We start from the raw sequence: 16,681 nt of genomic DNA on the forward strand, positions 1-16,681 counted from the left end.
GAGAGAAAGACATGTTCCTGCCTTCACCTGTGAGCGTAAGCTGTGCAAGAAGCAAATGTAAGAGGCTGAAATGAGTTTTGTCAGCAGGGCGGCAGGACTGTTTCTTAGAGATAGTGTGTGAAGCTGAGGTTTCCAGGAGAAACACGGACTAGAGCCACTATGAACTCCACAGTGAGAGGGGCCACAGGGCCATAGGGCAGGGTGTTTCACGGGTGGCCAACTAGGGAAACGGCCTCAAAGCAGATTCGAGGACATGCGGGAGAGATTATATTTCACAGCTGGGTTTTGGAGCTCCTTGGTGTCCTCCTGGAAAAGCTGGATGAGGTGGTTCCTGTGCCATAATATTTGTTTCACTGCTGTGATTGCCTTATTCTCAGTAAAGAAGATGGACCAGTTGCTAGGTTACAAGATTGCCGATTCAAATACAATTTTGTTAGAAGATGCCACCCTGATGGAAATTTGTTGCACTCAGGTACCTGTAGCAGGTATAGGAGCTGAAATAATCAAACAAGATGTTCTCAAAGCAAAAACCAACAAAGACATAAATCGATTTATCAGACTCACTCATCAGTGGATATTTCCCGGCACGGCTCGTGAGATTAAATCCATTTTCAGTCCATCAGTACATATACCAGAGGGTTCTTTGGGCTTTGATTTAGTGATAAAGGCTTTACACAGATAAAAGGAACAATATTTGTCTCGGCACGTTAGGAACATTGATATCTCTGCTCTTCGGGGGTCATCAGTAATAGAAGAAATTGTCCCAAAGTGGGAGCTCCAGCCATTATAAACCTTAGTCATGATCCCCCCCCCCCTGTCAACAGACTGTTGCTGGACATAACAAAGCCACTCGTACATAAAGATATTTACCACATGTCCTCTAACCTTTTCAACAGGCACAATTCATTCCGGCGCCACCTGCCCCGTCAGATGAATGTCAGCAGCGTGGACTTCAACATGGACACCGTGCCTCTCCGCCAGTCCTCCACAGTGAGCATCGGAAGAATAAAACCCGAACTCTACAAGCAGAAATCTGTGGACTCAGAGGACGAGGCCAAAGAGCCCGTCGAGACGTGCGGGAAGCTCAGCTTCTCTCTGCAGTACGACTACGAGGAGCAGGCGTTGGTGGTGAAGATCCTCAAAGCCATGGACTTGCCCGCCAAAGACTTCACAGGCACCTCTGACCCGTATGTGAAGATCTACCTGCTACCCGAGAGGAAGAAGAAGTTCCAGACACGTGTCCACCGCAAGAATCTGAACCCCACGTTTGACGAGACCTTCTGCTTTCCCGTGGCATACGATGAGATTTGCAATCGCAAGCTGCACTTCAGCGTCTACGACTTCGACCGATTCACTAGCCACGATATGATTGGCGAGGTGGTGGTGGACAACCTCTTTGAACTCTCTGACCTTTCGAGGGAGGCGGTAGTCTGGAAGGACATTCACGCAGCAACCACGGTGAGTTTTTCACAACGATTTCCTCAGATATTGTTCGAGTGAAGGAAACGTTGCAGCAGCCTTACTTGCAGTTTGTGTTGGGAACAAAGCCCTGAATGGGATTTGATGCAGTTTTCGTAAAGGTCTTGTGAGAAAATACTGCATTGATTCACGTTTGAGAGCTCAAATTCATCAGCACTGCTTCACATAAGTGGCAGGTGGAACAGACTGCATAATTCAAGCGTTTTGGGAAAAGCATTTAATCAGCAAAACACCCACGCACGCTTTTCAGAAACTGCTGGGCATTCTGCTCACATAAATATAGCTACAGAAAGAAAATTACCCATAAACAGATGCACCATATGCAATTGCCACCAGGATTCTCATGTAGCTAAACAAACAGTATTTGTAGCTGTAAAGTGCCGCAGATGGGGTATCCTCATAAGAGCTCTTTTCAAACAAGAATTGGCAATTTAGCCCCGTACGCATTTACTCCCATATTAACACTTACAACAGTCTTCTCTGACTCAGTAATGAATGTAGTGATGTGATAAACATTGTTTTAGAGACACTTCATACTAATCTAGCAACAACAAAAAACATACAATATTGGACTTTCTCTCTATGGGTATTGGCATTTGGTTTAAAGTGATAAGTGATATTAGCTGAAGCACAGAAGGACAGTTATTGAGGATTCCTTTTTAATATCAAATCGTGTTTTTTCCTCTGAATTGCTGCAAAATTCACCCCACAAATATCTTCTTTTTAAACCCTCAGATGTCACAGTCTTTTCAGTCATTTTCCATCCTCTGTGTTAGATTTGAGGGTAGCTTTAGCTACTTTTATACACTATTGACACAATTAGAGACAGACAATTCTTTGAAAACAGAATGGAGTCAGGCTGCCCCCCAATACAGGGCAAAATATGCTGCAGCCAGTGAGTGTTTGGGTCCATTCAGAAATCACTTACCCTGCCTTTAAAGGTGTTTTTGTCTGGTTCCCCCACCCTGTCATCATTGATTCAGAAAGAGTGGAAATAGCTATAAATTGGAGGGATACCAGACGGATTTCACCGGAGAGACTGTTGGCAAATTAAATGGGTAAGACGGGCCAGACGAGGTAGATGTTACAGTAGAGTTGTAATGTACTGGGAAATGAGAGATTTATATTGCTGGAGATTTGTTTCCTAATGTAAATACAGCAACTACAAAGAATAAAATCAAATCAAGTTAGACAGGTAGTCTTGTATTATTTTGCAAGTTTTTAGTGGCTAGGCGTAAACTATATCACTTCACAATTTTACACCTTTTTTATTCTGGCTTTTAACTAATGTCCTTCCTCAGTGGAAGTCCTCTGCTTTGGGAGGGCTGTTGACTCTGGTTGCTATAGTGATGGCACCACGTCCGCTCTTCCCAGAGTGATGGCAGAGTCCAAACTTCCGTCCTACAGCAGTGGTGTTTGGCACTCTGTCCGCCTAGAGAGGGGTTGTGCCTCCCTGGCCCCCGGGTGTAGCAGCCGCCTCCCGATGCAGACGGCTCTCTGTGATATTGTGATAATGTTCCCTCACTGGTCCTTCTGTAGCCAGCCATGTTTTCCATGTTGTTAGGGCCCGAGCACTGACAGTGCGGAGGGCCTATTGTATCTGTAGGAATTTTTTTTTTTCCTCATTTTTATTTTAATTTTTCTGACGAAATGAGGGATTTTCTGCCCCCCTAAACGTGCCCCAAAAGTCACCAAATTTTGCAGCTTTAATTATTTCTTGTTATTAGGGCCCGAGCACTGAAAGTGCGAGGACCCTATTGTATCTGTGATGTTTATTAGGGCCCGAGCACTGAAAGTGCGAGGACCCTATTGTATCTGTGATGTTTATTATTATTATTATTATTATTATTATTCTCGCCGTAAATAAATTGCCTTTTTGGAGGCCTTAAAATGCTCAAAAACTCACCAAATTTTGCACATGCTTCCAGAGTCGCGTAAAATTACGTATTTTATGGGCGACAGGCATGGGTCCACAAGAATGGGCTCTATAGCGCCACCTATTTTATGTTTTTTGACGAGCCCCACAATATGGTTTGACTTACAGCAATGACCTTTATGTGTGTATTATATTAGACAAAGGGCTACAAAAAAGTCTCTTGGACCCATGGTCTAAGTTACACAGGAAGTCCGGCATTTTGAACAGAAAATGTCATTTTTCATGAATTCTGATCATTTCTAGGCCTCGTACTTTAACGAACTCCTCCTAGAGATTTTATCGAATTGGCTCACAACTTGGTTTGTACAATCTAGACACATGGCCGACGCTAAATTGCGAAGCTTTTAAGTTTTCACCAGAGGGCTTGACCGTAGTCATTCGGCGAAGTTTGAGGTCATTTTTAAGCCTCGCCATGAAACATCAATTGGCTGTAATTCAGCAATACATTATTTTATGTGGCCGAAAACGTATGTGCATGATTGTAGGCTGAGCCTGAAGACATATGTGGTGGAATATTCAGGATCGGTTGTAGCGCCACCTGTTGGCACCAGGAATTGTCATGTCTTCTAGTATGCATCTGTGCTCCAAGCGAGATGAGATTAATGATCTCAAAGTTGGTGAGATAATAGGTAAGACATTGACGATGACTGACAGAGAAAACTGTAAGTTCTTATCGAAGGGCGTGGTCGTTAGAGGTAGTAAAATTTCGGTGTCTTGCCATGAACATAAAAGTTGTTGTAACTTAAACATAATTGGTCAGAATTAATCCAAAATCAATACATGTAATCAGGCTTCCATTGTGGATATGACAATCTTGGATGAACTCCATAGCGCCACCTTTTGGTCAGGTATACATTTTTCATCAAATTATGTGCTGTCATTGCTGTTTCATTCACCCAATCACAATGAAATCGACACATATTATTGTCATAAGCGTCCTTATTAACTGTGTTGAGTATCGTGGTCATAACTTGAAGGGAACTGCCATTTTACGTCACTCTGAATTTTTTGGTAAAATAATAATTTAAAATCATAGGCTTGGTCTTAAGACAATAAAATGGCAGTTTCAGATAGCTTACAACAGGATTAAAAAATCATACGCTGGTACATATCGCTTTTGAAGAACTTTGTAACTCTCTTTTTCCAAAAATGTATTCATATACAATTAAATCATATCTTTGTCATGCCATGTCCAATTAACTTCGTAAACTTCGTAAAAATATTGTTTACTGTGATGTGAAAATATATTTTGTGCGTACAACGCGGGATTTTTAATCAATATTTATTTAAATCCATTGGATTTAAAGCAAACTGGCTCTGTGTGCCGGCCAGCTCCTGCAGCCTGCAGCGGAGCGGAGGCCGAGGGAGGAGGGGGGGAGCGGGGGGAGCGGGGGGACGTTGTTGCGTGGTGACGTCACTCACACGACATGAATCCTCGTGTTTTCACGAGCCCGACTCCATGGTCCCGAATCTGTAAGTATTTTTTGTTGTGTGCATAATTGTAGAGTAGTCTTAAGACATCTATGGTGTAATAATCCTGTGGAATAGTTTTCACCGATGTATTTCGGCGGCGCATGTCTGCTTACAGACATGCGCAGCTCGCTTTGTTCATCTGTACCGAGACAGAGACCACTTAAATAAAACCACACTGATTTTGAGTCAAACCCGTCTTTTTACATTCAATTTTTATACAGAAAATAATTACAGTGCATGTATTACACCTTATTGCACAGCAGCTTTGCAATTTTATTATATTATTATCGCCTTTCAGCCGAGATCTGGTCGGCACCGCGCAGCGCCGCGGAGGAGGTGCATTCAGGGACCGGTCGGAATTCTAAAATTACAGATTATCCTACTGGTGCGTTCAGGGACAACTGGAATTTACTGTATTTGGCGAGAATTGCTTCATTTGCTTAAAAATTATTTAAAGGTGACCTATTATGGCATTTAATGTATATTTTAAACAGGCATTGAATGTCTTAAGAACAAGCTTTTGAATGTTTTTTCTACATAAATGAGAAATTCAGCCTCTGGGCCATGTCTTTATTTTTACCGATTCTAACCTTCTCTATGAGGGATTCTGAGGGGAGGGGGGGCTATGTTAATGAGGCTCTGTGCTGATTGGCTGCCTGAATGACGTGTAGCAGGGGAGCTTTAAGCCTGAATCACAGTTGTGTGTCAATAATGTATTAGGCCTTTGAGTTATTTATCTCAAAATTAATAGATTTCCTTAACAAAATTTATATTTTAATAAGTATCAGTAATTAAATTAACTTTTCAAGAAAGATAGACTCATATGTCCTTTACTTTTTGAAAACCATTTTGAAATACATTTTATCTATAATGGAAGTGTCACCCTCATAAAGCCATTTATGCATACTATACCAATGATTTATATTTATTTTAGATTTATATTATACCAAAACTGATAGACATTAAATTTTGAATTTGGTACAAAATTGCGATTCGTTGGTTACCCCACATGACGGGTGGTCGGCCCAAATGATGAGAAACAGCAGACAGTTTGATTTGAGACAAATTTAAAGACAAATATTAAAGAATCAGCATAACTATGTCATTGTATGTTCCTATGTTTTTCATAATAGGTCTTCTTTAAAGAGGGATAACCTTCATTTATAGTTAGAAGGAGAACCATGAACATTTTCAATATTTTTTGCAAGACGTGGAACCACATTTATAAAGAAATCATGGAATTTATTAGCAATTTGTGTATGCTCTGTTATCTTATGCGCCATCCTGAAATGTAGACTGGGCTGGAATAGATGATTTTTTTTCTTGTTGAGTGATTCTTTCAATATTATCCATAGATCATTTATTTATTTCTAATAAGGTGGTTGTATTTATTCCTATAATTTTTGTATGTAGCACAATTTAAAGGACTAGGACTTTGTAAATGCCTTTTATGAAGCTTGTTTTTCTTTAAAGCAGATTTCCTAAGTTCTATAGTAAACCATGGTTTGTTAAGGTTTTCAGAGCTTCCTTTATCGTCCTTTATCGGTACACACCTGTATCATAGCACAACTTAAAAAAAAAGTCTCCTGGCGCCATGGCCGAAACCCAACAGGAAGTCGGCCAGTTTGAATTAATCATGTAATTTTGGCGCAATTTATGCCATCCCTTCAGCCGCTTCTTCGCCCGAACCGTAACGTGCACCCAGGTGTGTTATACATCAAAATGTGCGTCTCCATCCTGCAATAACGTGCATAACTTTTCTCAGTCAAAAGCGTTACCGTGGCGATGATAGACGCCAAAAAGCGCGCCCCCAGTTCATCTGATTGGTCCATACAGATAAAACTTCGTGCCTCAAGTCCCACAATACGGTTTGACGTACATGCACGAAAATCGGTACACACCTGTATCATGTCGCAACTTAAAGGAAAGTCTCTTGGCGCCATGGCCGAAACCGAACAGGAAGTCAGCCATTTTGAACATTTTGAATTAATCGTGTAATTTTGGCGCAATTTATGCCATTTCTTCGGTCATTAATACGGCCCGAACCGTAACGTGCACCCAGGTGTGTTATACATCAAAACGTGCGTCTCCATCCTCCGACACCACGCATTACTTTTCTCTTTCAAAAGCATTACCGTGGCGACGCTAGACGGCAAAAAGCGCGCCCACCGTTCATCTGATTGGTTCAGACAGAAAAAACTTTGTGCCTCAAGCCCCATAATACGGTTTGACGTACATGAACAAAAATCGGTACACACCTGTATCATGTCGCAACTTAAAGAAAAGCCAGGCCTGTCGATACATTTGATATTTCATGGTTTGCATTAATGGGCGTGGCCTAACGGCTCAACAGCGCCCACTAGAATACTTTTCTTTGCCATAACTTTTGAAAGGTTTGACATAAAGAGTCGTGGGTGGTGTCATGGGACTCGGTATTGAGTCCTTGACCATAATTGGCGAAGATTAGCCCCGCCCCTTCTTCTGATTGGTTGTACCTATTTCCTGCTATAACATTTGAATGTTTTGACATAGAGAGTCGTGGGTGGTGTCATCAGATTCTGTATGGAGTCCTTGACCTTCATTGGCCAGAATTAGCCCCGCCCCTTCTTCTGATTGGTTGTCCCTTTTTTCTGCTATAACTTTTCAATGGTTTGACATAGGAAGTCGTGGGTGGTGTCATTTCTGATATGCTTATGGGGGGCGGTGGCCGTGAGTGCGAGGGCCCGTTCATCGCTGCTTGCAGCTTTAATTATTATTATTATTATTATTATTATTATTATTCTCGCCGTAAATAAATTGCCTTTTTGGAGGCCTTAAAATGCTCAGAAACTCACCAAATTTTGCACACGCTTCCAGAGTCGCGTAAAATTACGTATTTTATGGGCGACAGGCATGGGTCAAAAAGGATTAGGCTCTATAGCGCCACCTATTTTATGTTTTTGAAGAGCCCCATAATATGGTTTGACTTACAGCAATGTCCTTTATGTGTCTATTATATCAGACAAAGCTCTACAAAAAAGTCTCTTGGACCCATGCTCTAAGTTACACAGGAAGTCCGTCATTTTGAACAGAAAATGTCATTTTTCATGAATTATGGTCATTTCCAGGCCTCGTACTTTAACGAACTCCTCCTAGAGATTTTATCAGATTGGCTCACAACTTGGTTTGTACAATCTAGACACATGGCCGACGCTAAATTGCGAAGCTTTTAAGTTTCTGCCAGAGGGCTTGACCGTAGTGATCCACCGAAGTTTGAGGTCATTTTTAAGCCTCGCCATCAAACATCAATTGGCTGTAATTCAGCAATACATGATTTGATGTGGTTGAAAACGTATGTGCATGATTGTAGGTTGAGCCTGAAGACATCTATGGTGGAATATTCAGGATCGGTTGTAGCGCCACCTGTTGGCACCAGGAATTGTCATGTCTTGTAGTATGCATCTGTGCTCCAAGCGAGATCAGTTTATTGATCTCAAATTTGGTCAGATAATAGGTAAGACATTGACGATGACTGACAGAGAAAACTGTAAGTTCTTATCAAAGGGCGTCGCTGTCAGAGGTTGTCAAATTTCTGTGTCTCGCCATGAACATAAAAGTTGTTGTAACTTAAACATAATTGGTCAGAATCAACCCAAAATCAATTCATGTAATCAGGCTTCCATTCTGAACAAGAGGATATGACAATCTTGGATGAACTCCATAGCGCCACCTTTTGGTCAGGTATACATTTTTCATCAAATTATGTGCTGTAATGGCTGTTTCGTTCATCCAATCTTAATCCAATCGACACATATGATTGTCAGTAGGTCCCTTGTTGACCGTGTCGCGTATCGTGGCCGTAATTTGAAAGGAATTGGCATTTTTATGTCACTGTGCATTTCTGGTAAAATATTAATTAAAAATCTGAGATTTTGTGTAAGGAAAATTAAATGGCAGTTTCAGATAGCTTACAACAGGACTAAAAAATCATACACTGGAACATATAGTTTTTGAAGAACTCCGTCACTGTAAAAATTAAAAAAATTAACTAATAACATAAAAAGCTATGTCTTTGTCACAAAATGTCAAAATTGACATCCGACTTCATAGATATGTTGTTTACTGTAATGTGAAAATATTGTGTGAATTTCAATAAAGTCCTTCAAATACGTGATTTTAAATGAATATTTATGTCGAATGAATCATTGCCACCCTGTCTCAGACTGTCACACACGTGAACGCGCAAACTTGCAGCTCTGAGTTGGGGAAGAGAAAGGGGAGGGGGCGCGCTCCCGCGCGGCTCGCGCAGGGGGACGGGGGGGCGGGGCGCTTATGCGCGCGCATCTCCCTGTGCATCAGTGTTGAGACGCCGTTAGTTTTGCGGCAACTAATACTCTAACCAGGCCCGGACTGGCCTTAGGGAGAACCGGGAGTATTCCCGATGCGCCGGTCTAGGATGCCGCCTGCGTCTCTCTCTTTTTTTTTTTTTTTTTTTTTTTTTTTACACAGGCGGCTGGTGCGCCGCAGCGCCGGCTATTTGACTTTTTTTCTAAGTTAGAGAGTCAGGCCAGGCCAATCAGAGGCCACTCAGGCCAGTAGCTTGTGAGTTGGGCAAGATAGTTGGTTTGTTTCAAATTAACACCCGCCCCAACAGTATCACCGAACAGACAGCGCGCCGTCGCCGCGTGTGCGTGTGCGTGTGCGCGAGTGGACCGGGAGACGAGTCCAGAGGCAAATAATGCACACCCAGCCGGGTAAAAAAGAAAAAGAGAAAAGGCGGCACCGAGAGGGAGAGAGAAAAAAAAGGCGCTGGAGGAAGACACGGCCAAATATCAGCAAAGATGCGTCCGCACGTAAGTTGCAGTTCATTTTCAGGCTACACAGTGTAAATATGTAGCCTATAAGCCCTGGCCTTTAAATGAAAATAAGGATTGAGATTTTAAAATTATTGATTTATAAGACACTTTATTAATCAGTACTGGAGTTGAGGGGGGATGAGGGGGGGATGAGGGGGGGATGGCATCCCCCCCTGAAATAAAAACGGTCCAAATCATCCCCCCAGTAAAACTGCCGACATGCAGCTCGCTTTTTTCATATCTCTACCGACACAGAGACCACTTAAATAAAACCACACTGATTTTGAGTCAAATCCGTCTTTTTAAATTCAATTTTTATACAGAAAATAATTACAGTGCATGTATTACACCTTATTTCACAGCAGCTTTGCAATTGTATTATATTATTATCGGCTTTCAGCCGAGATCTTGTCGGGACCGCGCAGCGCCGCGGAGGAGGTGCATTCAGGGACCGGTCGGAATTCTAAATTTGACCGATTATCCTCCTGGTGCGTTCAGGGACAACTGGAATTTACTGTATTTGGCGAGAATTGCCTCATTTGCTTAAACATTATTTAAAGGTGACCTATTATGGCATTTAATGTATATTTTAAACAGGTATTGAATGTCTTAAAAACAAGCTTTTGAATGTTTTTTCTACATAAATGAGAAATTCAGCCTCTGGGCCATGTCTTTATTTTTACCATTTCTAACCTTCTCTATGAGGGATTCTGAGGGGAGGGGGGGCTATGTTAATGAGGCTCTGTGCTGATTGGCTGCCTGAATGACGTGTAGCAGGGGAGCTTTAAGCCTGAATCACAGTTGTGGCTCAATGATGTATAAGGCCTTTGAGTTATTTATCTCAAAATTAATAGATTTCCTTAACAAAATTTATATTTTAATAAGTATCAGTAATTAAATTAACTTTTCAAGAAAGATAGTATGTCCTTTACTTTTTGAAAACCATTTTGAAATACATTTTATCTATAATGGAAGTGTCACCCTCATAAAGCCATTTATGCATACTATACCAATGATTTATATTTGAACCAAAACTGATAGACATTAAATTTTGAATTTGTTACATAATTGCCATTCGTTGGTTACCCCACATGACGGGTGGTCGGCCCAAATGATGAGAAACAGCAGACAGTTAAAGCAGCACAACGTAACTTTCAGCTTTTCTGAGTTTGGCGGCATCTTTTGGACAAAAGCGGTAGTGTTTTACCAGAAAGAACACTACGTTTCCCATGAGCACCAGCGCGTACTGCCGGAAAACTCCTGTCCCGTCGCTGCATTTGTTTTGATAGAAGACGGGATGCTTTTCTGTTTCACCAAGTGAACAGACTGAACGCAAAAAAAAAGATGTTAAACTGCTGAAAAGGAACTGGAATTTACCGGGATACCTTAAACAAGGAAGCCAGGGAGCAGTATATGGAGAAAATAATGATTATTAACGGTCTGGATCCATATGAAATCCCTTCTGAAGAGCCATGTGTTTCAATAAATTTGTATAATAGTACAACATACAGTACATGTTTTGTATCCCTCTCACTTCTCTTTTCTTTTTTTTTTGACTGCTATATTATGGTGAAGAGGCTCCGAGGCTTGAGCAATATTTTTGTTTTCCTCGTGAGATTATTTTTTTCCTCTGCAGCAACATATAGAGTTAATATTTTTTCCTCAACAAACTAGTTTTATCTGAAGATTGGGGTTAATTGCACCGCAGAGAGCTGGCCAGCAAATGCGTTTAGCTGGCGAAGTGGGGAATAAAACCCGTGTTTTGATCCGACCCCGGTCTGTGAGTGTTTGTTTGTGGTTTAAGGCTGATTTATGGTTCTGCGTTAAATCGACGCAGAGCCTACGGCGTAAGGTACGCGGCGACGCGCACCGTACGTTGCGCGTCGCCACGTACCCGTAGTAGGTCTGCGTCGATTTAACGCAGAACCATAATTCAGGCTTTACATCAGGCTGTGTGGAAGGTGTTTGGACGTTACAGCCGCGATCCAAAGCGAGCCGACGACTCTTTCACTCTTTTACTTTGTTATATCAGATACTTGGCCTGCGTGGTTCTGCCTCCGAGCAGGAAACCGTTGAAAAGTTAAACCATTATTGATCTTTTCCCCACGTCTGTTGTGTGGAGTTGCTGCAGCCACAACACAGCATAAGAGCATAAGAGCTTCTGCGGAGCTCTGCTCTGCGCTCCAAGCCCCGCCCATTTTCGTCTCGACTGCGAATCGGGAAGGAGGGGGAAGTGACGTATGCCGTAAAGCAGTCAAAGTCGTAACGATTTGTAGTCTTTTAGTGTGGCAGGGTTCCTACCATGCTCCTCAAAGTTACATAGTGCCAGTGAAGGAGATACAGACCCCTCAGACCATGACAGAGGTGTAATTAAACCTGTTGGAAGTTGATGTTCCATCACAATGACTCTGGAAATATGATATGAAAGTGGAAAAGTTACGTAGTGTCGCTTTAAGATTTGAGACAAATTTAAAGACAAATATTAAAGAATCAGCATAACTATGTCATTGTATGTTCCTATGTTTTTCATAATAGGTCCCCTTTAAAGAGGGATAACCTTCATTTATAGTTAGAAGAAGAACCATGAACATTTTCAATATGTTTTGCAAGACGTGGAACCACATTTATAAAGAAATCATTGAATTTATTAGCAATTTGTGTATGCTCTGTTATCTTATGCACCATCCTGAAATGTAGACTGGGCTGGAATAGATGATTTTTTTTCTTGTTGAGTGATTCTTTCAATATTATCCATAGATCATTTATTTATTTCTAATAAGGTGGTTGTATTTATTCCTATAATTTTTGTATGTAGCACAATTTAAAGGACTAGGACTTTGTAAATGCCTTTTATAAAGTTTGTTTTTCTTTAAAGCGGATTTCCTAAGTTCTATAGTAAACCATGGTTTGTTAAGGTTTTCAGAGCTTCCTTTATCTTCCTTTATCGGTACACACCTGTATCATGTCGGAACTTAAAGGAAAGTCTCTTGGCGGCATGGCCGAAACCGAACAGGAAGTCGGCCATTTTGAACATTTTGAATTAATCGTGTAATTTTGGCGCAATTTATGCCATTTCTTTGGTCATTAATACGGCCCGAACCGTAACGTGCACCCAGGTGTGTTATACATCAAAACGTGCGTCTCCATCCTCCGACACCACGCATTACTTTTCTCTTTCAAAAGCGTTACCGTGGCGACGCTAGACGGCAAAAAGCGCGCCCACCCTTCATCTGATTGGTTCAGACAGAAAAAACTTTGCGCCTCAAGCCCCATAATACGGTTTGACGTACATGAACGAAAATCGGTACACACCTGTATCATGTCGCAACTTAAAGAAAAGCCAGGCCTGTCGATACATTTGATATTTCATGGTTTGCATTAATGGGCGTGGCCTAACGGCTCAACAGCGCCCACTAGAATACTTTTCTCTGCCATAACTTTTGAAAGGTTTGACATAAAGAGTCGTGGGTGGTGTCATGGGACTCGGTATTGAGTCCTTGACCATAATTGGCGAAAATTAGCCCCGCCCCTTCTTCTGATTGGTTGTCCCGATTTTCTGCTATAACTTTTGAATGGTTTGACATAGAGAGTCGTGGGTGGTGTCATCAGATTCTGTATGGAGTCCTTGACCTTCATTGGCCTGAATTAGCCCCGCCCCTTCTTCTGATTGGTTGTCCCTTTTTTCTGCTATAACTTTTGAATGGTTTGACATAGGAAGTCGTGGGTGGTGTCATTTCTGATATGCTTATGGGGGGCGGTGGCCGTGAGTGCGAGGGCCCGTTCATCGCTGCTTGCAGCTTTAATTATTATTATTATTATTATTATTCTCGCCGTAAATAAATTGCCTTTTTGGAGGCCTTAAAATGCTCGAAAACTCACCAAATTTTGCACACGCTTCCAGAGTCGCGTAAAATTACGTATTTTATGGGCGACAGGCATGGGTCCACAAGAATGGGCTCTATAGCGCCACCTATTTTATGTTTTTTGACGAGCCCCACAATATGGTTTGACTTACAGCAATGACCTTTATGTGAGTATTATATTAGACAAAGAGCTACAAAAAAGTCTTTTGGACCCATGGTCTAAGTTACACAGGAAGTCCGGCATTTTGAACAGAAAATGTCATTTTTCATGAATTCTGATCATTTCTAGACCTCGTACTTTAACGAACTCCTCCTAGAGATTTTATCGAATTGGCTCACAACTTGGTTTGTACAATCTAGACACATGGCCGACGCTAAATTGCGAAGCTTTTAAGTTTCTGCCAGAGGGCGTGACCGTAGTGATCCGGCGAAGTTTGAGGTCATTTTTAAGCTTCGCCATCAAACATCAATTGGCTGTAATTCAGCAATACATGATTTGATGTGGTCGAAAACGTATGTGCATGATTGTAGGTTGAGCCTGAAGACATCTATGGTGGAATATTCAGGATCGGTTGTAGCGCCACCTGTTGGCACCAGGAATTGTCATGTCTTCTAGTTTGCATCTGTGCTCCAAACGAGATCAGTTTCTTGATCTCAAAGTTGGTGAGATAATAGGTAAGGCATTGACGATGAGTGACAGAGAAAACTGTAAGTTTGTGTCAAAGGGCGTCGCTGTCAGAGGTTGTCAAATTTCGGGATCTCGCCATGAACATAAAAGTTGTTGTAACTTAAACATAATTGGTCAGAATGAACCCAAATTCAATACATTTAATCGGGCTTCCATTCTGAACAAGTGGATATGACAATCTTGGATGAACTCCATAGCGCCACCTTTTGGTCAGGTATACATTTTTCATCAAATTATGTGCTTTAGTTGCTGTTTGGTTTATCCAATCTTAAAGCAATTGACACATTTGATTGGCAGTAGGTCCCTTGTTGACCGTGTCGCGTATCGTGGCCGTAATTTGAAAGGAATTGGCATTTTTATGTCACTCTGTATTTCTGGTAAAATATTAATAAAAAATCAGAGATTTTGTGTAAGGAAAATTAAATGGCAGTTTCAGATAGCTTACAACAGGACTAAAAAATCATACACTGGAACATATTATTTTCTGAGAACTCCGTCACTCTAAAAATTAAAAAAATGAACTAATAACATAAAAAGCTATGTCTTTGTCACAAAATGTCAAAATTGACATCCGACTTCATAGATATGTTGTTTACTATAATGAGAAAATATCTTGTGAATTTCATAAGCCTGAGTGGGACCGTTGATTTTCTATTAATATTTATGTTAAATTCACTGGATTCTTAACTCTGACTGACTGCCTGCAGCGGGTGACAGCCAGAGGAGTTGAGTAGAGAAAGGAGGGGTGCTCCCGCGGGGGACGGAGGGAGGGGTGGGGTGGGGGGTGGGGGGTGGTGGGGGGGGGGGAGGCGGGGGCTTGTTATGCGCCCGCATCTCCCGCGGGGGGCGGGGCATTGGAGCTGACGTTCAGCGCGGCCGCCATCTTGGATAAGGTACCGACGGCCATCTTGGAGAGGCTGGCAGAGATTTAGTTATGAAACAGGACACTGTCACACATTAAAAATACGTACTTTTATGCTGAAAGACTTTGTATTATGCTCTTTTACAAAGACATGGTATGGAATATTGATAAATGTATAAATTAATTAATTGTATAAAGAAACAAGTTTGATTGTTCATTTGAATTTATTTGAAGGGGAGAGGGGTGTGTTGTTGTATTTATTTATATATATTTATTTATTTATTTATTTGAGAGTGAGAGTGAACTTTGTAATATTATAAGTCCTCTTGGCTTCCTATTCCTATCCATTTTTCATCGACTGTTTTTTTTTTTTTTTTTATAGCAAAAGGTGCAAATAAAAATATACACCGTCGGAATTCGGAAACTGATGATTATTTCTTCATCCACTGCATCTTTCATCCACTGGTGCGTTCAGGGACAATTGGAATTTACTCAATTTGGCGAGAATTGACCATTGTGGTTTCTCCTGTTTACTGGTGTGATGAGTGATATCTAAATATTGTAATCTTTAAAGGAGCTTGAGGCTCCTTTTAAGAAATGAGACTCTCTAGCGCCACCCTTCACCACGACGGCCGTTGGGGGTACTGCAGCCAACAGCGAAGCCGGCACGGGAGAACGGGGAGAACGTGCATGCAGCGTCATGTGACGTCACATCCACAGGGCAGCGCGGGAAATTCCGGGCACAATTGCAGCACATTTTGCAGCACACAGCCTGTTCAAGGCAAAGGACAGATACGCTAGAGGGCTCATTCTTTTTGGTTTGGAACGCTTCATCTGACATTATTACTAGAAAACTTAAAACGTATACACATTTTTTTCATAAATCCTGCCTCAATCCTGCCTCATGCTCCTTTAATTACCAACTTCATCTAATTAATGTTTTTCATCTAACCTCAGTAGTGTGAGATATTGTTTCAATGGGAAACTGCACACAAACTCAGCAGCGGTTGGTGTTGTTTTTCCTATGGGCAAGCCAGGCCTGGCGATAAATTAGATTTTTCATGGTTTGCATTAATGGGCGTGGCCTAACGGCTCAACAGCGCCCACTAGAATACTTTTCTCTGCCATAACTTTTGAAAGGTTTGACATAAAGAGTCGTGGGTGGTATCATGGGACTCGGTATTGAGTCCTTGACCATAATTGGCGAAAATTAGCCCCGCCCCTTCTTCTGATTGGTTGTCCCGATTTTCTGCTATAACTTTTGAATGGTTTGACATAGAGAGTCGTGGGTGGTGTCATCACATTCTGTATGGAGTCCTTAACCTTCATTGGCCTGAATTAGCCCCGCCCCTTCTTCTGATTGGTTGTCCCTTTTTTCTGCTATAACTTTTGAATGGTTTGACATAGGAAGTCGTGGGTGGTGTCATTTTTGATATGCTTTTGGGGGGCGGTGGCCGTGAGTGCGAGGGCCCGTTCATCGCTGCTTGCAGCTTTAATGTTTGATTATGTTTTATCATTTATAGGGAGTAGGGTTGGCGGGGAAAG

General features: G+C 41.7%; 1 protein-coding gene across 5 annotated transcripts in view; it reads left to right on the forward strand.

Annotated features, from left to right (window-relative positions):
• The window catches only part of syt10 (synaptotagmin X), a 33,163-nt gene that overhangs the window by 5,521 nt on the left and 10,961 nt on the right, over positions 1-16,681 (forward strand). For all 5 annotated transcript variants that reach the window (XM_061714809.1, XM_061714807.1, XM_061714810.1 and 2 more), the window contains exon 3: positions 897-1,458. In XM_061714809.1, coding sequence (XP_061570793.1) covers positions 897-1,458 — 562 coding nt within the window. The remainder of the gene's footprint in view (positions 1-896; positions 1,459-16,681) is intronic.

This window comes from Cololabis saira, chromosome 23 (genome assembly GCF_033807715.1).
Source record: "Cololabis saira isolate AMF1-May2022 chromosome 23, fColSai1.1, whole genome shotgun sequence".
In the NCBI taxonomy this organism is placed as follows: domain Eukaryota; kingdom Metazoa; phylum Chordata; class Actinopteri; order Beloniformes; family Belonidae; genus Cololabis; species Cololabis saira.